Below are 22302 nucleotides of genomic sequence, written 5' to 3'. Positions count from 1 at the left end.
AATGGTTTGTAAAATACTTTGCTGAAAATAGGGTTTAATCTGAATTAGGAGCTGAATCCTAGGGCTTTCTTGGACCCAGGACTGCTTTGGGGAAGGTGTGCACAATGGTAACTTGTGCAGGTGATGCCAGCAGCTGGGATGGACTGTGAACATGATCCAAGAAATGCTGCAGCTTCCCCTTTGCTCCTTCTGGGAGGTTTTCCTGTACTTTCCTTTTAGCCCACCTGCAGATGTGAGTCTGGACTGTTCCTCTTCTGGGTAGCAATAGAAACAAGTCATGATCAGGAGCAGGATTGGGAAGCAGCTTGGTGGTGTGCAAAGGTCTGAGGGGCACCCACAGCCTGTGCTCTGCACACTGGGGGACCCCACGTGGTGCTGGGGCAGGGGGGCTCTAGCTCTGGAGCACAGCTAGAGAGGGTGCACCATCACCAGAACAGTTTTGGATTGGAAGTTTTTTTGTTGCTTTTCTTTTCTTTCTTTACAAACCTATGAACTAGCTCAAAATAGGAGGTTTGGGATTTCTGCTCAAGTAAAATTTTTAGGAGAGCTAGTGGAACACTTTATCATCTCCTGGTTCAAAGCAGTGTACTTAGTAGCTTTAATAAGTAAAAAACTGTGATGGAAGAATTGCAGAAGTTGGGGGAAAGAGAAGTGTTTGTGGTGCTGAGCAGGTTGTCCCAGGCTGCTCTCACCTGAAGCCTTCAGCTGCCCTAGCAATGTTTTTCCTCCTCCTCCTTTTTTTGTTTTAACATACTTCACTACACCTCACTTTTGTTTGATTTTCATAACTTTAATTCATGCTTTTTTATGTTTTGTTTCTTTCAGTTAATCACACAGAGACTTTCAGGCCAGGAGTGGACTTGGTGCTTTCATGTGTTAAGTTGCTTGAGTTTCCCACCCTGAGTGACCCTTCTCATAACATTGTGTGTGAGTGGACCAAAGTGAAAGAGAAAATGAGCATCTTCGGTGGTTGCAGTGTCCCGACCTGGTGTTTTCTTTTCAGAATTATCAGGAGGTTTGCAGGAAGTAACCTTACATGTACATTTTGTTAAACAAAGCCAACTAATCCCTCAAGTAAGATGTTTTGTTCTAAACCCAGTGATTAAGCAGCCATGTATGAAGTGACCAAAACTGAAGTCATCTTACTCACCAGCTAAATAATTGTTTTCTTTTTTTTTTTTTTTTTAATTGGCCAAGGTGACTGCTGGAGGCTCATTGACCTACCCTGTATCTGCACAGTGAGAGGAGTGGTCTGAAGAATGCTGAAATGTTTGTTTTTCTAACAAAATTCTCAAGTTTTTAGAATGGGTAGAAAAACACAACATTTAGGCTTTCTGTAGGAATCTTAGTCAGAGTAACCCTCATTCCAGTAATTCTGTATTAATTCCTGAATTACTCTAAATACTATCTACATCATTTATAATATATATATATATATAAGGAGAGAGAGAGTGGTTAATAAAGTTAATGGGACAATGTTTTGAATTTTCTTTACTGCTAAAGTAGAACATTTATAGAGAGGTTTTTCATAAGAGTTTGTTGTATAAAGTAGAACTACAGGATTTGTGTAACATTTCAGTTGTCACTTACCAAGGTATTTACTGTTGTGAACTATTTAAGCCAACATCTTTACTTTAATGTGTGCCTAATATGTGCCTAATAAGGAGAATTCCCCTGCTCTTGAGCTGTGCACTTATTTATACTGACAGGCTCTTTTCCTCTTAGAAGGTGCTTCTTTTGACAACTCCTTATGCCTAGAAATAACAGCCTTGTTTTCCTGGGCAACTGAGCTTAGAGGAATAATTAAGATCACTGCTATTTTTTTCCACTCAAACCGTTTTGTGAATTGGCAGGGCAATAACTGAACAGAGAGTTACTAGCTATGTTGTCATGGAAAAATGGTTGGACCCAATTCCATCCATCCATCAGATCCTAGGCTAAATGAAAAGAAATATTTTATATTAACCCTCACATAGTGTCTTTATAGTTTATAAAAACACTGGCTGGCTAAGTGTTAGTTGTGAGTGTGTACGTTTTTGTTTAGTTAATAATGTTACAGGATTTTTTCCGATATGTTTTTGTTAAAGACTTGTCTTTAAGCTGTCAGCAAACTCCTGATGTGCCGTGCAGAAGGAGATGCAGGGCCTGGGTCTGAGCTGTCACAGGGCTATTGCAGGGCAGCATTTTGCTGAGAATTCTGAGGTTCTTTAACTCTCATATTCCATTAAAGCAGCTTTTTTTTCCTCATTTCTAAATACGTGCTCAGGTGTTACACTGTTTTCCAATGGACATTGGCCTTTTATGTGGATATACTGACAGTGTAGCTTGATTGCTTGTACAAAAGAACCTCGCAAAGATCTCACTGGTACCTTTTAGAACAGACTTTTGTTGAAAGAATAAAATTTCTGCACTTGTTGGGAGTCTGCTGAAAGCTGGACATATAATTTTTAAGGCTGTGCCTCCAGGTTAGATGTATTTTAAAGAGTAACTATCAAATGTTAGGGGGGTTATTGTGGTTTTCTTAAACATGTTCAAGGAACCCAACCTTCTGTTATATGCAAGAATACAATTCCACCTCACCTCTGACTACAGACCAATCACTTAGCAAATTATTTTTTATTAATCTTTTGCTAATGAGAGAAACTGTGGTGTACTAATTGCCTGAGCAAGCAATGCTCTTTGGTTCATTGTTTTGCTTCCCAAGGCCAGTGCTGGGATAAAACAGTAACTGGTGGTACTGGTGTGCACCCAGCTGCCTCATCAGTGTGTTCTCAATCAATAGTTCTCTCCTGATCTCATGCTGCAGCCAGCAAGATCTATGCAAATGATTTCTCTCTGCCCTGGCTCATCAGAGATCAATTATTTTTTTCCTAGAATAACAGGTAGTTAAGAAATATTTTTATAACGAAGAGTAAAAATCTTCAAATCCATGGGCATTGTGGAGAAATTTACAGCATTTTCTGAAGAAGACATTCAGAATGTATGTAACAATATTTTCACGATTATGATGATTATTATATTACTTTGACTTTATGTTGTGAGGGACATCCCTTGTCCTTGTAGTTGCTTGTTCAACATCACAATCTTCCCAAGGGGACTCAGTCATATTTTTTTCCTGACTACTTATTTTTTTCTTTTGGCTGAGACAAGATTTAAGTATTGTGGTAGGGTAGTTCTGTATCTTATTTTTATTTAACAAATTACAAATATGTTGTGATGCTAATCTCACCCAGTCCGAAGACTTAAAATCCTGTAGGGTAGAAAAAGTGAAAGAAATACCCTTCAGAAATTATTAAAACCATCCAGTTACACATCTTTCTGTTTAATACATTTATCTACAAAAGATTGGTATTAATGGGAAAAACTATCCATTTTTTTTATCATTTAAACATTTACCGTCCTGTATGTTGTCTGCTTTCTAAATTAAATTGTGTTTGTGGGTCTCTGGTGGGGGGTCTGGCTGAGGTGGCTGCCCCAGGGGTGTAGATGGGGGTGGTTTGGAGCTGTGGAGGCACTTTGGGGACCAGCCCTCTGGGGAGCACATCCCTTTGCTTTGTCAATCCCAGCGTGTTGGGGTTTGTGGTTTGTTTTGTTTTGTTGGTTTTTTTTTTTTACTTTCTTTCCACTCACTTTGTACTTTTTTTCTTTTATTAAATCTCACGTGTATTTTGAATTTTTGTGGTGTCGTTTATTTAGTGATGCATTTTCTGTGCAATCTTATTTTCTGTATTATCTGTCACAAAAATAGTGTGTCATGATTGCCAGCTTACCAGTCACAGGCTATCTTATGACTATTGGGAACATTCACGAATATAATTAGCTAATTAATTAACAACTAGCTAATCAGAGAGTATGCTGAAATGTACTTCCTATGTAATCTGGGGAGAAATTCTTAGATATTAATCCAAAAGCCATCAGTGTTTGGGCAGAAGGAGCTTTGAAGCTTGTTGGTACATCCCCTTTGTGAGATCTGGTGACAGAGCAGGGGGATGTACCTGCAGCTTTGCTGATTTTATGGTGCCCAAAGAAGTGATGTAAAGGTAGGGTGAAAAGGGAGCAGAGGTGGAGAGGTTTCCTGGTGCTGCATCCATTGTCTGGAAAAGGACTTTTTACACTTAGGTCAAGGCCAGCAAAAGAGCACAGCTTTAGTTTGGTGCTCTGCTTTCAGAGAGCTGCTGAAGTTTTACCCAAAGGTTTGTTCTCAGTGTTTGTTCTCTGGGACATTACTATGTGCCAAGTTATATTCACTCCACTTTGGGTCCTTCTGGGGTTTATTTGGTACTGCACTGAAATCAGGGCTGCACTTCAGACACAGCCAGTGTGGAGTTTGGCTGATGCACAGTGTTTGCTGTAGCAGTGCTTCTGGTGGGGGGTTTTTCTGCAGCCCCAGCTTGAAGAGTAAAACCAGGCTGGTGATCCTGGCTGCCTCTCAGAGCTTTTTAGAAACATGCAGCTGGAAACTTTTTAGGCAAAAACTAGCAGGCAATTACCAGTTGATACCAAGTGATTGGTATGAAATGTTTACATCCTTTGCCATCCCACTACATTTTCAAGCCAAATCTGGGAGACCAGAGAGGAGCACATGCATTCAGGAACCTAATGTGGTAGAGTAGCTGGTCCTTTTAAAGACGGGCCACCTGGTGATTCAGATGATGTGCATTGGCAAGTGTCTTTCCAGAGGAGCAGTGTAAAGAGAATTCATTAATATTTGTGCAGAGCTCCTAGAGATGCTTTGAGGAGAAGGAGAAATGCATAGGTTTGTTAAAGAAGCTCAGCAGTGAGGTAGGTGCTGCCCATGCTTTGCAGTTCCAGAGTTCAAGCCTGGTGGCTGAGCCTGTGGGACATGGTGGGACTTTCCTTCAGGAGACAGCTTGATGAACCCAACCTTGTCCTTGGCTGTTCCATTGGGAGAACTGTGCAGCTGTGAGGGGTGGATGGAATGAAGCAAGGACTGTGCAAAGCCGTGTGTGCTGGTGGGCAGCTGCTCTTGCAGGTGTCCATCTCCTGGGATTTCTCATGTTCCATCAGCAGTCTTTTCCCATTAAAATTTTAAATCAATCCTCTGATTACCAGTTCCAAACAAGATGTTGGCAGCTGTGAGAGCTTCTCCAAGTTGCAATGGGTTAAACTCAAATGTTTGTACAATAGATCGGTGCTTTGACCTTTCATGCTGTCTTTACTTAATGTAAATAACTGAAACTTAAACACTGATTCTCTTTTGTTCTTTCTATAGCTTTTTTAGTCTTCCCAGTGCATACTCCATAACAACAGGAAGATATGTTAATTAGAAGATTTATTAAGGCCAAAACATCTCATGCAGAAGAAATTAATCGGTGCTTACACCTTTAAGCTTGCAATATATCGCACAGAAGAGAAAATGTAGCAAGGACTAAAATTCACCGTGTCTTTTGATGGGGAAAAGTTTGCTTAATCAGGTTTCTTGGTAAAGTTGAAATCCAAGATACTTGCCAAAAGGTAAACTACTAATTCAGGCTGCTGCATGGCTGGCACTAAATCCAGAATGCTTATTGTGGGGCTCTTACCCCAAGGGAGTTAACACTGACTGACTGCAGAGACATGAGGGACAAAGCTGGGGTAATGTGAGGAGCTTTCAGCTTTGCTGCTCGAGCTGCTGTGGTAACAGAGTCCTGCAGGTCCTCTCCTCAGTCTGGTTTTGGAGTGTAGCTGAGGAACCTGATGTCCCTAACCTAGCATCCCTAGTTTGATATCCCTAATCTTTCAGCTGTATTCTCACCTTTCATAACAATAAGTCTTGTGTGCAGCTTGCTTTTGTATACTTACAAGTTTTATAACCAAAATGCCCCAACCTTCATCTCTTTAGTTTTCTGAGGGCTGCCCATGATGTCTCACACCGTAACTGCTTCCCCAGAGCTCCCTGCCCACCTCCCACCTGCTGCTTCAGGGCCAGGTCCAGCCTGGCCAGTCCGGGCTCTGCTTGTCCTGCTGGGATGTGATGGGTCAGAAGAGAACCATTTTAAAGCACAACTATGTGTTACTTATTAATGGAGGGGAAATGGTTTAAAGCTGGAGACTCAGTGTTCCTGGTGTTTGTAACAGACTGATTTCCTCTTAACACAAATACCTTTTTTAAAAAAAGGAAAGGGGGAAGACAAAGTGTGATGTCTGTGCCCCAGTAACTTCACACAGGAACAGGGAGAGGCCTCTGCTTATCTTTGTTTTAAAAGTTTATCTTTGTTTTAAACAACCTTGTAAATGAATCTCAGGAATTACCTGTACCAAAGCTGGGTTTAATAAAAACAAAACTGACTTGTTTAACAAACATTTGTTAAAACCATGGTTTGTACACCAGGTGTAACCAGAAACAATGTCCTCTGTCCAAAGTCACAACCTTCTGTGATCCCTCAGTTTCTCCTTATTAATCCCGTTGCCCTGTGGTTAAAATGTGATGTCCCCTGTGCATCCCTGTGCCTTGGCAGCTGCTGTCCCCAGACTCCCTCCCTTCTCCCCCACTGCCCTGAGGCTGGGAGGGTAAAAGTGACCAAAAGCCAGTTTTTGGCAGGAGGTTTGAGGGAAGTCTCACCCTGTGCAGCTACCCTGCACTGGGTGCTGTGACTGCAGTGGGATAAAGGCTGAGAATAGGGAGAGTGGGTGTATGTGACAGGAGCCCTCTGAGCCTCCCACAGAAGGCATTGTGTCCCTGTAACCCCCCCAAGAGATAGAGAGGCTGGTGTAGAGGTACTGACTGCCCCAGGCACTGAGTGCCTGTCCCTAGGGTGTCTGATAAGTGACAGTCTCTAAGCCCTCTGGATGCCCTTAGCCTAAATGAGAACTGAGAAATAGATTGCAGCTGCATCAGGTATGTGGCCTGAAAAGGACTAAACTGGACACATGGAGAAGCTGTGGAGACTCCTGCCACTTGCAGGCATTAGGGATGAAACCCCAGGACAAACATGTTCACCCCATGTTCTTCATCCCTGCCTGTCTCTGCTGCCAGAGTGGGCAGGGATGAGGCACCACTTGTGTCAGGGGAAGTGGGACCAGGTGGGAAGCACCAGGGTCTGGCACAGATGTGTCTTGGGGGCCATGAATTCAGAGCTGGAAGTCTGCTTAGGAGAGTTCTGTCTGTCTTGATGTCTGTGGTGCTCTGCACAGAATGCAGGAAAGCTGAAACTGTGTGTGACCATCAGGCTGAGCTATGACACAGCCTTCGCTGCTGCTTTGATGACTGTTTTAAATTTGTTTGTGTTCTCTTTCGAGGCCAGCCACTCTAATTCCTTTAGCAAAGCTTTCATCCAGCTTGGAGTTTTTGTCAAGTTAGATTCCCAGCAGGGCAGGTGAATTGGGAATAGAAGCTTTTTGTTCTTCTTCCAAATTGCTCTGAAGATTTGATTAAGTTCTGTTTGTCATGACCATAGTTAGGTCACCAGGGGAGTTCCAGTTGCACATCTTGCTGAGGAAGAATGGGTGGGGGCTCTGAGACCTGGCAGAAGTTCATGCATCTCTCCATCTCACTGCACTTTTCTGCCTTCCTAAAGAATTGAACTGTAAGTACTGCTCAAATTTAACACACTAAAGTCAATTAGCAGGAGAAAAAAACCCAACAACTGTATAGATGCAACCCCACAAATGAGGTATAACTATTGCATTACTCTTCCCTTTGCAGTTTTCTTGTCTCTCAGTCAATTCTTTAACCACAGGAGTTTGTTTATTTGTGCAACTGTGTAAATGAACTCTTCTCCTAGGTCATCACATACTCTCCACAACTGGTGACACTGAGCCAGGTTTATTGTCAGAAACACCCCAGTGAGTGCTGGCTTGAAATGGGGCAGCTTCCTCCTCATCTGTAATGGTTCCTGGGCAGCTGCATGAGCTGACATGGTTCCTTTAGCTGGGGATTATGAATGGGGGACATTGTGGTGGATGGGAGGATATGAAATGCTTTGCTGTTTCTACAGAGGGTTTAAACCAGACACAGGAAACAGTTCTGTGGATGTTTACCATAAGGGATTTCAGGTGTAATTGCAGCTTTGTTTACAAGGTGGTGGTAGCTTCAGGCATCTGAAAATCTGGCCTGAATTGAGGCAACAGGAGGAGTCTGGCTTTGAGAGGTATGCCTCACCTGGGCTGAGATCCCCCAAGGGAAGGGATCTTAACAGGTCAGAGCTCTTTTAAAATATTCTATAAGCATTATCTGTAGTTTTCCTGGGAGTGAATATTCCCCAAAACAATCCTCACAGAGCTAGCCATAACCACGTAAAACCTGTGCCAACACTCACTGAATCTGGCACATTTGCACCAGTAACTGGTGTGTAGTGAATGGGATCTGAAGTGGCGAGTTGAACTGTGCTATTTTTAAAATCCTCCTGCCCCTCCTGAGACATCAGTGAACCAGCAACGGTCCAGAGAAGGGAGGAGTTTATATATAGCAAGGACTAGGGATAAAACAAGGCTCTTTTCTGGTGGGACAGAGTCCCAGCTTTAATCAGAAGATGTCCAGGGCAGGAAAAGAGCAAGAATCATGTCCTGTGTTGGCTTCTGAACCGAGGGAGAAGGGGTTAGTGAGAACAGGTTACAAGCAACAGGAAAAAACTACAAGGGAGGAATCAGGGAGGTAGGGGAGAAGGAACTAAGATGCTATAGATCAGGGGGAGAGCCCCAGAAATATACCATGTATCTTAACACAATGCAACAGAGCTGCAGTTGGAATAAATTCATGCTGTATACACAGTCCAAACAGGCAGGCACACAGGTGAGATGTCATCCCCTCTGAAACTCACTGGGAAAAATAATTGTTCCTGTCACTGCTGTGTGTGGGGAGTGTTCATCTCGTCACTCATTACTTGTCCAGGCAGGGAGGGGAAAGGTATTAAAGCTTCCAGCCCTGTTCTGTGAGGAAAAAAAAGAGAATTTGTGTTATTCTCACTATCCAAAAACCTCCTTTTGTAACGAGAATGGTCCTGTGCAAAAGCAGCTCCTTCCTGTACCTGGCAGCTCATTCTTTGGGGTAGGAAGCTCCATTCTGGGTGATAGCAGGAATGCTAAAGGTAAGTGACATTTTTAGCCTGTTGAAACCAAGACAGAAGTATTTGTTCCTTCATGGTAACTACAGTGCTGGAAGAGATGTGTGGGAGGGAGCTGTGCTGCCAGAGAGAAGCAGCTGTGTGTCCTGGGAGTGCAGGCAGGCTCCAGGTGAACTGTTCCCATCCCAGTGTAGCATCTTGCACCCTGACCGGGAACATGGAGCCCTGAAGGGCCTTCCAGCACTTTATCTTTTAGAATTAACCCCTGTTAATGCATACTTTTGAATGTTGATTTTAGAGATATGCAGAGATTTTGAAAAGCAGGTTTGTTCATGGGTTTCGACATGTCATCCAGCTATAGGCAATAACTACATACATAGGCTCAAAGCTGTGGGGGGAAAAAAAATGAGGTTACAATTGTTGTGATGTAAAGTTATAGCATGTTAATTACTTATGTAGAACTCTGCTGCTGGCATTTCCACAGGTAAATGCAGCTGGTGACAATGCTTGAGAGAGGGAGGGAAGCAGAGTCCATCACACAGCCCAGTTTTCTGCAGGGATCGGTGTGGGCATCACCTTTCAGCTGGGCTATTCCAGAGCCACAGAGAACAGGCAGACCAAGCTTATGTTTTATTTAGTGGAAAACTTGCTTCCATTCAAAAGCCAGGCAGTCAACTCACAGCCTGTGAGAAAAAAGGAAGGTACTGCTCAGAAGGAGGAAAGAGTCCTACCATTAAATGAAAACCTTCCCTGTGGTAGCATAAATAAATACCATGTCCCAAGCACGCCTGACCCCAGAGTATGTGGGGGCCTCACAAACCTCATGTGGTCTAAACCAGCCCCCTGAGCCCTGCTCCTGCAGCATTCCAGGCAGAGCCCTCCCTCAGCACAACATCCACAGCTTCAGGTAGCTTTGACCTGGCTCATGGGAATTCTGTGGCTTTCATTGCTGGTTCAAGTCATGTCTGTTCACACAGGTTATTTGTACTAAGTCTCCATTACTGGATGTTACTGGAACACTTGGGCACTTCCTTTGTGGATTAAAGAGCAACATGACTTTCTCCCTGCACACAGAGAACTCACTGTGTTCTCAGAGCTCACTCTGGCAAATGTAACACTTGAAAAAGTGTGAACAGCTGCTCAGCACATCAGTCCTGCATGGTTCACATTCAGGAATTCCTCTCCTACAAGATAAGACAATGAGGAAGGGGAGAAGGCCAGAAACTTTCTTCTTGCACTGCTGAGCTCTGCTGTTCCACAGCATGAGGGTCTCCTTCCTCCTGTCCCAACTCTGTCTCCAAGTTTTTTATCCCATGTCATTACATGAGACACCTGCTCAGTATTTAGCCTGTGCCAGTCCATATGAAACCCGCTCCTGTTCTGTGACAGGACGGCAGGTGTGGTGCTGTTACCCATCCTGTACTGGCTGGATAATACCCTCAAGCTAGGGTAACAATCACCTAAAAATGCCTTTTTGTTTAAAACAAAACCTGCACTAATTTTAAAGTGTGTGTAAAGCTGGTTTTTAAAAGTGCAAGAGTGGTTTAATCTGACCTTTGTGAAACCACTTTGCTGTGAAGGTTAAGCAATTTTTAAGAAATGTGGTTATAGTGGTGGAGGGGAATTATTAAAGGCATTTTATATTGTCTAGTCTGGTAAAACAGAATAAATTTTGAAAACCCTGACCAGCACTGGTTGGTGAGAGTCCAAGACAATGGTGATTGTAGACAAGAAGTGATTTCCCACATTTCATAAGAACTGTGATTGAGTCTGTAATGGTTTAACCAGGACAAAGCACAGATCCCAGACCCCTGGATTACAAGGTAAGGCCTGAAGGGAAACTGGAGGTTTGATTCAAGCTTCTCACTGCTAAATCAAAACCTTGGTTCCTTCTGAGATCTCCTGCAGAGGCAGCAGTGGGAGTTGTTCATTCCTCAACAGCAGCTCCTGTTCAGGCTCCCATGGGCTGAGCCAGATTAGCTCTAATGAGAGAACAATGGTATGAGCTGGATGAAAGGCTCAATCTGTCAAACTTCATCATGGCTATTTTAAAAATAAACTCTGAGGCATTTGGTTCTCCACGAAGTTTGTAGCTACTTGCCAACTGGATCCCTGGGTTGAAGGACTGCGACTGAGTCCCTCCTCTCCCCAGCTTTCTGTCTTTACATAATCTTAAAACTGAGGGGTAGCACATACTGCTTAGCAAGGACATAAAGAATAGACTGATAATAACAGCTGTCTTTATCCTCTGAGAAGCACAGTGACACTTCTGCCCTGTTGTTTTGGCTGTTGTGTTTGCTGGGACCTCCTGGTTCTGCAGGTGCTGCTTCCAAGGCAATAATTCTCCACTAGTCCTTTTTGGTTGGCTGTAAGGGAGGACAGGCAGCTCTGATGTGGGCATGAGCCTCCTGTGTTCATCCTCCCTGCACTCACTTCCCCATCCTTACGGTGCAGGTGTCTGAATCACAGCACTCTTGAGTCTCGATGGTTTGATCAGGAATTTGGGCTTCATTTGGTGTGAAAGGTGCTGAAACAAGCTGGCTTACAGAAACCCTCTACCTCCCCTGATGGGAACTCTTTCTTTCAGAAGGATGATGGCAGGGTAGCCTTGTCTTGGGATGGCCCTGCACAGCTTGGCTATGGGATAGAAAATATAAACAGTATTGGGTGGCTGCAAGCACATTAACTCTTGATCCACAAACTCTTTGCAGTGGATGAATTCGGTGCTGTTCACCTGTAAAGAACGATGCAGATTTAAGTTCTGCTTCTTTTGCAAATAAATTACTCCCTTGTCTGGCCACTGCTCCTTTTAGTTTGGAATTGGGGGTTGGGGTGCAGGGACAGGCTGCATGCCTCAGTAGATAGATAGCAGATAGATAGCAGCAATATGCTGTTGATCCTGATTGAAAACAGCTCCTGATAACTACTCCTGTAACTATTACTACTCCTCCTACTACACAGAACATGGGCAAGTGCTTTCTCTTGGCAAGAAACAACAGACAGCAGGAGGCCAGGTTATTCAGGCAATTTCAAGACCTTAAAATTGGTGGATGGCACCCTAACAGCCTGGGTCTTTAGCCTTCTAAGTGTGCTCTCTTAAAAGTTATGTGTTTTATGAAACTGGGGAAAAGCTTAAAAAAAAAAAAGAAACAAAAAATAGAGCTTGTCTGGAATCATTAGAAGTCAAACTGTTTATATTCTTAGAGCAATGTGAATGTACTTTAAAGTTTTCTCAGAGTTCAGTGTGAGGCTGAGGAAACTGGGCAGATTTCTAGGTGCTCTCAGACTCTCCCATGAGAGAATGTCTCCTGGCTCAGGATGCAGGGTGCTGTCTTTGGCCAAGAATTTAGAACCTTCCCTTCCCTGCCACAGGAATGTCCCTCTCCCCAGTCCCACCCCAGAACTGCACCTTTGTTCCCTTTTGTTAGCACCAGCAAGGTCGGCAGCAAAGGCAGGACAAAGACACAGGTCTCAGGAGCTGCTGAAGTGCAATACTGGCTGTAAATACACATGGCTTTATTAATTTATCATGTCCTGCCTTCAGGATTTGTGACCAAAGGCCATTTTGCTTCCTACCTGTGCTTTTTTTAGCAGATCAGTAGTAACAGCAAACCAACCAGGAGTCTGCCTCTCCAGTTCCAAAGTGATGATCACCAAAACCAACGTGGAGCCCTTAAACTGCACGAGTTGGTGGCAGGCCATACAGTGCTGCAGCTGCTTGGTCAAGAGTGCAACGTGGAGGGAAGGATTCCTCTAAGGCAGTCTGGGTGGGAGATGGGGCCAGCTGGACATCACCATGGCATGGAACTGCAGAGAAGATAAAGTGTACATATATATATATACACACATATATATATGAAAAGAAAAGCAGAGGTCAGTGAAGTTTATATGTATGTTTTCATGTCATCACCCAGAGGTACAGATGAATTTCATCTCATATCAGGAAACTTCAAGGCTTCCCCCACCTTTTTTTTTTTTTTTTGTGTTTGTACTTGCCAATCATTGAACTGTTTATTTGAGCTGATAATGAATGTATGAGGTCTGTGTTTCCTAACAGTTTCTGAGGTTTCTACACTATCCAGATTGCTGTCCAGGAGATTCAATTCAGAGCAGCTCCAAATCCAGTAAAACCAGTAATACTGCACTCGGAATTCACCAAGGAAACAAGCACCTACGAAAGGCAGTTTTCACAATCAGCAGCCTAAAATGGCTTAATATTTGCACATAACCTTAAAAGAGGGATCCAGGATGTGTTTGTATCACATGAATTTTGCCTTACTAGCACATGATCGTTTCTTGAAGACAAAGTTTAATTGTTTCTATTAAATGTTTAGTTACTGCAATGTGAACTAAGTGCCATATCAGGGTAGTCTCATTGCATAAATGAATAATTAGTGGGATGAAAAGGAAAAGGATTTAAGGAAAAATCTGTGTGTGAAATGTAGCAAAACTCTGACAGCTTTCTATGTACAGTATTAATAGAAGGGAAATAGTTAGAAATATTTTTGCAGCTTGTATTTAAAAAAAAATAAAGAAGGCATATAGTTGTGCATTATGAGAATCTTTTTATGTCCATTCAGTTGTCCTTTAAAGACGAGAGTAAATTTTTTGAGCAAAATAGAAGGTTTTAAATAGTAGAAGATTTTTTTAAAAAAATTAAAATATAATTACTGTATTATTCTTTAAAAGGCTTGAATAGACATAGGAATAGGTAGTTTGCCAAGCATCATGGGAAGGATGTGTGGGTGTGGGTGTGTGTGTGCATCTGTGTTTTTTAGTCTTATTTGATAAAGAGTTGTTTCTTTAATGAAAAAAACATTGCAAAACATAGTGCTTACAATGTTTAAGAAATCCATTGGTGTTGCTGTGTAAAGATCCCACTGAAGCTTATCCAGTGTAATTCTTTCCATTCTTAACATGTCAGCTGGAGAGTGTTTACATCTGCTCTGCATCTCTAGCATCTGCACTGATGGTATTACCTGTAAAAAAATTTTTAAAAATTAAAAAAAAAAATAAAGAAGCCAACATCCTATACAGTGCTGTGTGCGCTTCTCTCTATTGTGAAGGGATCTGACAAGTTTAAACAAGTTTACAGTAAGCAGAATGTTCATCCAGGAGATCTCATTCCTAGGTACCTCCCATCCTAAATGAAGAGTAGTCCCTGCTCACCCCAGGGCAGCTGCTACAAACCCAGCCCACAGCAAGAATGATGCTGTGAGCCTCCCCAGTGTGGCATCAGTGATGCACCTTCCTTGCTACCACTAGTTTTGCTCAAAGGAGTCTTCCTGTCAGCCTGTCTTACAAGGCCTGCTGTGGTTGTCTTGTTTCCTGTGGTAATTGACACAGCTTCTCCTTTGTAGATGCGAGGCAAAGAACAATAACCTCAGTGTAACACCACCTAAGAAAGGCTGTGAAGAACATTTCACTACTGCAGTGGTTGTTTGAAGAGATGTGTATGTCTGATTCCAGGTCCTGGCTTTCTTCTTTTGCAAAGCAGAAGGAAGAAAAGAGGAGGAATGCAATCTGAAATGCTTTTAGCTAATGCTTGCAAATGCCTGCAGAAGTCTGTCACTGCATTTTTGCCGTGAGACATGCCCTGTGTAATTTCTCACTGGCTGCTAACTTTATTTTCTCATTTTGAGGTGCAAACCTGAGTCAGTTCCTCACTAGGTTCAAAAACCAGTTTTGGCTCCAAGCAAACTTACCTATTTGAAGCTTCCTCTGAAGAATCTCTGCTCTATCACAGCTGTTGTGTCCTCCAGGATCTATAGCATGGGAATTGCAGCCCTCCAATGTGCATCTTGACTGTCTCCACAGACTGAGCTCTACTGTGAGCCATGCATTCTGAAAAGAGGAGGGAGGTTTGGAGGCAGGACAGAAACACATCCATGACATAAACAAAAACAAATCCTTCATGCCTAAAGGTCACAATTCCTCAGAGCAACATGAAACAGGACTGAAAATGCTACTCTCACCTCTTTAGGTCTACTTAGGGTAAATAAATTAACACTTTTTCATTATATCCAAGTTGTTGAAAGACCTGGAAACATGAACAACGTTTTTAGTGTATTTCAAATGAAACATGCCGACCTCATCTTCATTGTTTTTTGCTGCAAGGACAAGGCAGGAAATGGAAATGCACTGCAGATATTTTAATTGGGCCTGAAGGGAGAACAAGAAAACACTGAGTAAAGAAGAGTCTTGGGGGAAATAATTGTCAATCTATAATACATACACAAGTTTCAAACCTTCATTTAAGTTACAGTTGCTTCTGAATTAGTTCAGCTACCTGTCCTGGTTTAGGGCAAATTTGGGAGAGAACCTCCAAATGGGGTCGCCCCAGAAAGCAAATCCAAGCAACTCCTCCCCCCAGCTGTTTTGGGAAAAGAGATTTCCTTGGAGAGAAGTGGAAAAAACTGTTTATTTAACAGAAGTTGGATAACATTAAACAATAAAACTTCTTGCTGTTTGATCAAATGGCAAATCCAGGAAGAAAAGTCTTTTTCATGTGGCGTAGCTCGGCCTGCTCAGGTTCTCATCAGTCCCTCTGGCGCTGGAAAGTGCTGAGGCCCAGGCCCCGGTGGGCCACAGGCCTGAGCTCCCGGGGTTTGGCTGGGTGTTCAGTCCAGAGCAGGTTTGAACAGATCCAAGGGAAAAAGAAGAAAAACAAAGGTCCAGGGAACTTCTCTGCCTCAGCTAGCTAAAACTAACTAAACCAAAGAGAAGCTCTGTCCAGCTGTCTGTCCGTGCTGCAGACACCACAGTCCAGGAGCAGGATGCAAGGGAGTGATGTTTTTCCTCAACACAAACTGCGGCTTCTTCTTCTCCCCCTGCGCTCTCAGAGCCAGTCCTAAAGGTGCAGAACTTAATATGTAACATAAACCAGGCGACTGGGGATACAAACATCATAAAGTCACCCCCAGGACACTACCAAAGCTGGAAATAAAACAAGGAAATTCAAAGTGAAGCAGAATAAATCCTCATATAGGTGCCATTTTTACTCATGTCTCTCACAATTTTTAGACTATGCAATGCCACAGTATATACATTGCAATGTTGCTCCTCATTTTCAGATATTGGTTCAGGTTGGCCTTCAGGAAGAATTTCTTCACAGAAGGGGTTGTTAAACATTGGAACAGGCTGCTCAGGGAGGTGGGTGAGTCACCATCCCTGGGGGTGTTCAAGAAACAACTAGATGTGGCACTTAGTACTGTGGTTTAGTTGTATGGGTGGTGATCAGTCAAATGTTGGACTTGATGATCTGAGAGGCCTTTTCCAACCTTAATGATTCTGTGATTCTATATGCCAGTATCAACCAAATAGAATTGGGAGCTGCAAGGCTCAGCTCAACTCCTACTTTTGGTGTAGCTTCAGTGGCAGAAAAGGTCAGCCCCATAATTTAATTAAATATAGTAGTCTAAAAACCAGAATATTAAAAGTGATAATGTGAATAATTTGTTTAGCAGAGAAAACCAGCTGAGTTCTTTGTACTTACCACAGCAGTTGGACTAAGCTTACACAAACAATTCTAATGAGGTCAGTGGAACCTCATCAAACACTCAAGTTCATATATATGTGTGTGTGTGTGTGTGTGTATATATATATATATATATTTGCTTAATGGCTTCCCCCAGCAATGACCCTGACTGCTCCCTAAATCTGCTGCCAAACATCATCCCTGCTTTGTGTATAAATTGGCTACATGTTCCTTACATTCCCAGTCAGTAATCTAGCCAGGGAAAAGCTGACAGATCTTTACTGATACCAACAGCCTGTTGAAGATGCTGGTGGCTAAAGCAGATGTTTTCAGGTAAAACTGGAACTGGGAGCTGGTTTCTGCAATCCAGACAAGTGCTTTTTGTAACCTGACAGAGATTTCTGTGCCTTGAGGGGAAGGAAAAATTAAAAGATAAGTACAGTTAGTGCTTTGATGATTTTGTCAACATATTTCCAAAGGAAGACTCAAATCTTTTTATGTGCTCTAATTAGCATTTAAAATGGCTGGAGGCTTGAAATTAAGGAAGTTGTCGGCTGTGTCCACAGAGGGAGGGCAAGGGCACGTTTTGGAGCAGTTTAAAGCACTCACTCGTACTGCCCCACCCATCTTGCTCTGGCTATGCTAACACAGGCTTGGTACTCGGTTGTACTGGAGAACAGAGTGGGGAAGCAGCCAGGCCTCCCAAACTGATCTCTTACATACAAGGTCCTGAGTGTGTTTGTTCTTCCCACCCTGGGAAAACTGAAGCCTCGATGCAGCACGTGTTGCACTCAGCCAGCCTCAACAGAGAAACTAGGCAGGAATAGATTTTGATTTACTCTGCAAGAGTTTTAATAGCCCTTGGATTTGCTGCATGTTGGGACCAGAGCCAGGTTTGTGACTCCCCAGAGGTACATGGCAAAATGTACTGAGTATTTTCTTTCTTATATCTTACTTGAAGCTGCATTCAGATGAAAGGGAGAACCATGGCTACCATGAGAATAGCACCCAGGAGCCATGGAACTCACCTGAACATTAGGAGTAGGGGAAGTAAAAAGGCCAAGCAGCTATGCAGAGCAGACAAGGCTAAACACCAACTTGTTTACTCATCACATTATCTGTTTCACTATTTTGCTTAATTTGGTAGTAAAAATACTTGGAAAAAACTAGCATTTCTAGACTATTGCAAGAAAGAGACAAGGCTGATAAGGCACTTTTGTGCATTCTTCCATGGTTCTGATGCACTTACAGAACCAGCCAAGCAAAACTGTTTGTATTGAACACAGCAACTGTGAAGTCTTGTAGCTTCCTAAGGTAGTTTGGGTTTCTGTTAGGCCTCAGTGAATTCCCTCTTCTCTCACCTTAACAGATGGAATTCACAGATCGTGCTGAACACAATTAATATGCCAAATTTATGGTTTTACCATTGATTGGCTGATCTTATCTGCTCTACCACATTATCCCAAACTATTTCACATTTCCCAAAACTACTTTATTTTTCTGACTGAGCCACAAGAAATTGCAAACCCCCTGTTTTATACAAGGTCTTAACAAAATGTAAAACAAATACAACAAATACATACCCTCCTCCCCCTCCATTCCTTAAGCCTAGTCCATGAGGGATGACTTTTGCATTCAGGTGAATCAGATGGCATGGCCAGCACTGCATCTTTGCAGGGTCCTTTAGGGAATTCCAAAGAGGGGAGGATACCTTCATGGTGAGATTCTGGAATACTGGCACTTTTCAAATCCTGGCCTCTCTGGCTAAGACATTTTCCAGAAAAAAAAAAAAAGAAAGAAAAAAAAAAAGAAAAAGGCAAGTTGTGAGCTCTCTATATGTCCAGAACAGTTCATGGCAGCTGTTTGAGCCAGTTTCCTGATGGGAGCCACTGACAAAAGCAAACAAACAAAATTATAAAACAACATTCCAGCTCCTTTGTACTAAGTAAAATTTCCTCTTTTTGCACCTTTCCTGCACTGAGAACTGAGGAACAGCCACAGGACTTGTTTGTTTGCAGATGGAGCAATCCTGATATACATTTTCCCTGGAAGTTCCTGATGAAAAAACACATCAGACAGCTGAACAACACAGTCCAGCTTCTTCCCTCCTGGGCTGCATAATGGCTTGAGAAACCTTGGGTCAAGCAGTCCAGATTATTCCATTTACCCTGTTTCACACATTTGGCTCTCTGTTTGAAGAGATATTACACTGCAAGCTGTTATCACCTGATTTCAAGTTTCTGGCAAATAGAGGCTTATGGTTTCCATACAAAGGCTCAGAGATGACTGTTCCTAGGAAGTTTATGAATTCCCAATTAAAAGTTTTCCCCAGAGCAGTTTAATCTTTGGCAATACCACTTTGGAAATCCCACTCTCCAAACCAAGGGGAGTATTTACAGGAAATAAACATTGCTGAATATCAGTACCAAGTGAATGAGAACATCCAGCCTGAAACTATTTCAAGGCTTACGTTTTGGTGTCTCTTAACAACAGAAAAGAGCTGTTACTAGATATAAAATTCCTACTTTCCAAAGAGTGGTCAATGTGGGCTTCCTCACCATTTTTTTCTGGAAGTTCACACCATTATCTCTAAAGTTCCATTAAAAAACCCAAAGTGACGTGAATCCTCTGGAACCTGTTCTACATTTCAAAAGCTGGAGCTCTGTGAGGTTTCCCTGAAAGCAGGAACCATGCGTAATTTTAAATTCGGCTGCCACTGGATGTCAGAGCATCCAAAGCCAGACCATTTCAGCAGAGGGAGAGCTGGCAATGATTTATCTGACCGGTTTGATGCACTGAGAAGTTTACTCTTGTGTAGCTGGGGTGGGGGGAGGAGAATAGTAATTAAAATCTCGCCCTCTGGCTAGTTTTGACTGTCCTTGATGTGATACATAGCATGAATAAATTCGTGCTAAAGTTATAATCTTGTCTGACAAAAAATCCTAGCATATTTCCAGTAAATTTCCCTGATGAGATTATAGTGATATGCAGCAAGACCAACATGAATATTTGTCTGCAAGGGGCATTTCCAAGAAACCTCCATCTAATAACATTATAACGATATGCATTCATAAATATTGGTCTGCAAGAAGTGTATTTCCAAGAAACCCGACAAAATTACAACATATACATCTGAAACAGCATGAATATTTGTCTGCAAGAAGTGTATTCCAAAGGACCCCTGAAAAGCCTGAAAACATACAAAAAGCACCTTGGGACAGTCGTAGTTTGTGAAGCATTGTGGAGAAGTGCTGTAGAAAGCCTCCTCCCTGTCTCACCCGGTGCTGTTCACCCAGCACAGCGCTGAACTGATTTTTGCTTATGGTTTCTTTTTACGATTGTATTTTGATTATAGAATAAATTTCTTCTTTTTATTAATCAAATTGGCTACTCATTTATAACACTTGAGAAGGACACCAAGCATCTCCTGCACCGACAGCGCTCAGACAGTCCCTGTAGGGCTGCAGAGCTCCTGGGGGTGGATGGCTCTGGTCCTGACCCCCCTGGCTGGAGGAATTTCGGTGCCCGATCTCTGGGACATGGCTCGGCTGGAACACCCATCTCGTCTCTCGGATGCCACGTGGGACCTGGCAGGTGAGCGCTGTCTCAGCCCATGTGGGTCTGTCGTACCTATAAAGATCACTGTGCCAGGCAAAGCGCTCCCGGGATCGGGATGAAATTCTGCCATGGTGATAAATAGTGTAACCTTCAGCACAGCCGCCAAATCCACTTGCCCACCAATTGTTGCCTTGACAGATGCGCTGTCCCTTCTCTTCGACTTGGCCCTGTCCAAAACATATACATGCTGGACCCACACAATCCTAGCACCTGAAAGGACCTATTTCCCTTCCAATCAAGGGAAGTATCTTTTCTCTATGTGTTTCATGGAGCATATGCACTCTTGTCCCCTCCCAGAGCTGGACCTCTCTGCCATCTGTGTTCTCACCCCACTTTTTCTTCCACCCAGGATCTATCCATGTCTCAAAGCCACTCTCAGCTTTCCCCTCAGACCCTGGACCCCTTTGTTTTCCTCCTGTGGCATTTTCTCTAGGAAGGTGGTTCCAATATTTTATGTTGAACCTTTTCTCATTCCTCAGCTTTTCCTGCCTATACATGACTCTCTGTTCTCTCACCAGCCCCTTGTGTTATACATTTTCTGGTACTAAATTATTAGTCTGTGAACCTGTTGTGAAAAACGAGGTTTACATATTTTTTATAAAAAACTGAAAAGGTTTAATGGAAAGACAATTAGGAGATAGAAATAAATAAAATGTACAAAATACAGCCGGGTGCCTCAGCATTCAGCTGAGGGCACACCTTACTAACAGAGGATTATCCCTTAAAAACAGAACTCTATTACATACATTCTCATACATAATTCAAACATTCCTCTTAAGTTTTAGATGTTTCTGTGTTTAGTCCCAACTTGCCACCTCCCCAACAGATCAATCTTAGCACTGCTGAGTTTCACACTCCCTGATAACAGAGGTGCAGTGAATTCCTCCTGTGGAGTTCTGGTCACTGCTGTCTTCATCTGGATAAGGTAATCTAAGAATGTAGGGAGGTTTCTGACGTTCTTTTTTAGTCTCTGGGTTATATAAACAAAAGTAGTTTTTACTTTAATACCATACCATAGCTTAACATATATATGTATTATACCACTATTTCTAAGTTCCATCAATAACAGAAATAGAAGGAACTATATTAATACAACAAAGTTTTCTAACCTTATACATATAACATTCATTTTAATATTTGCGAAAAGCCAATAATATAATATGTATCTATAACACTGTGCATGCAGCACAGCTCAGAGTAACACCGTGGCAGTGTGCAAAGAGACTTTGCTGAATAGCTGTTCTTCAAGCTTCCTGACTCACCTGATGATGCACACCTGGGGCTGAGGGAATGGCCCTGTCCTGTCATTACAGTGCTCCCGGCCCTGTGATACACCGGTCAGTTCGGTGGGGGTGGTCTGCAAGGTACAGATCAGCTCTGTCCACATTCCTGCTCCTCTTTACATCCCTCTGGCAAAAATACAGCACAGCTGGGCCACAGCCCTTTGTTTTTGTCTGTGCTTGGTGCTGGGGATTCCTGGCCTTGCCTGGAGATCCCAGACCAAAGTGATCCACAGCAATGAGGGGAAAAGTGGGACTGGAACAATGCCTTGTGAGCTACCAACAAGATTTGGGTCTGCAGAAATACCCAGGGGAAAGTGAGGCAAGTGTGATTCAGGGCGTCAGGTACTATTCATGGACCTCTCCTGTTGAGTAAAATTGTCAAATTATTTTGTAAATTTCTATTTCTCTTAAGGACATAGATTTTGAAAGAACAAAGTCAGATTGTTGGAATAATTTAATCTAATTTCTGTAAATAAGTGACACATGGACAGTGTGATGTTGAAATGCTTCAAATAGGAGAGGAGCAGGTGAGGCTGTGGAGGATCCCAGCAGTATGCCATGAAACTTTACAATAAATGACAAATAACTTTGAAATGTGCCTCATTAGTGTGGGACTAACTGACTTATGTGCCCCCTCGACTGTATTGCTTGTTTAAGTTACTCTGCAGTCCCTCTATTTTATCAGCAATTCAAAACGTTACAGCCAGGAAAAGAAGGAGATAGATTTTCTTCCTTGTGTGGAGAATAGGTTGGGGCTTACAGCCCTCTCAGAGCCGCCTCAGACCTCCTGGAGCCCTTCCAGAGCAGTGGAGAATCTTGTCAGAGTCTCTGGAGCCGTCAAACCCACTGGAGATCCCTCAGCGCTCTGTCAAACCCACTGCAGATCCCTCAGCGCTCTGTCAAACCCACTGCAGATCCCTCA

General features: G+C 42.8%; 1 protein-coding gene and 1 non-coding gene across 21 annotated transcripts in view; one reads left to right on the top strand and one right to left on the bottom strand.

The window, feature by feature from the left end:
• SEPTIN8 (septin 8) overlaps positions 1-14034 on the top strand; it is a 44821-nt gene extending 30787 nt beyond the window's left edge. For 7 of the 20 annotated variants that reach the window (XM_086851976.1, XM_086851983.1, XM_023936106.2 and 4 more), the window contains one exon: positions 826-3673. In XM_086851976.1, the coding sequence (XP_086708102.1) occupies positions 826-829 (4 nt within the window). In that variant the 3' untranslated portion in view covers positions 830-3673. Of the gene's footprint in view, positions 1-825; positions 3674-5233; positions 6302-12593 lie in introns of those variants that run through there. The other 13 variants (XM_086851973.1, XM_086851971.1, XM_086851977.1 and 10 more) reach the window with 4 other exon arrangements.
• A 3936-nt stretch (positions 14035-17970) lies between these two features.
• Positions 17971-22024, bottom strand: LOC111935626 (uncharacterized). Its single transcript, XR_015276775.1, has 2 exons — positions 21360-22024; positions 17971-18239 (listed from the first exon to the last, which is right to left on the bottom strand). It is a non-coding gene; the product is annotated as an uncharacterized LOC111935626 (transcript).
• Between the last annotated feature and the right edge of the window lie 278 nt (positions 22025-22302).

This window comes from Cyanistes caeruleus, chromosome 15, assembly GCF_971803275.1.
Source record: "Cyanistes caeruleus chromosome 15, bCyaCae1.hap1.1, whole genome shotgun sequence".
NCBI lineage: Eukaryota > Metazoa > Chordata > Aves > Passeriformes > Paridae > Cyanistes > Cyanistes caeruleus.
The sequence above is the reverse complement of the archived record's forward strand: the minus strand, read 5'-3'. Positions and strand labels throughout refer to the sequence as shown.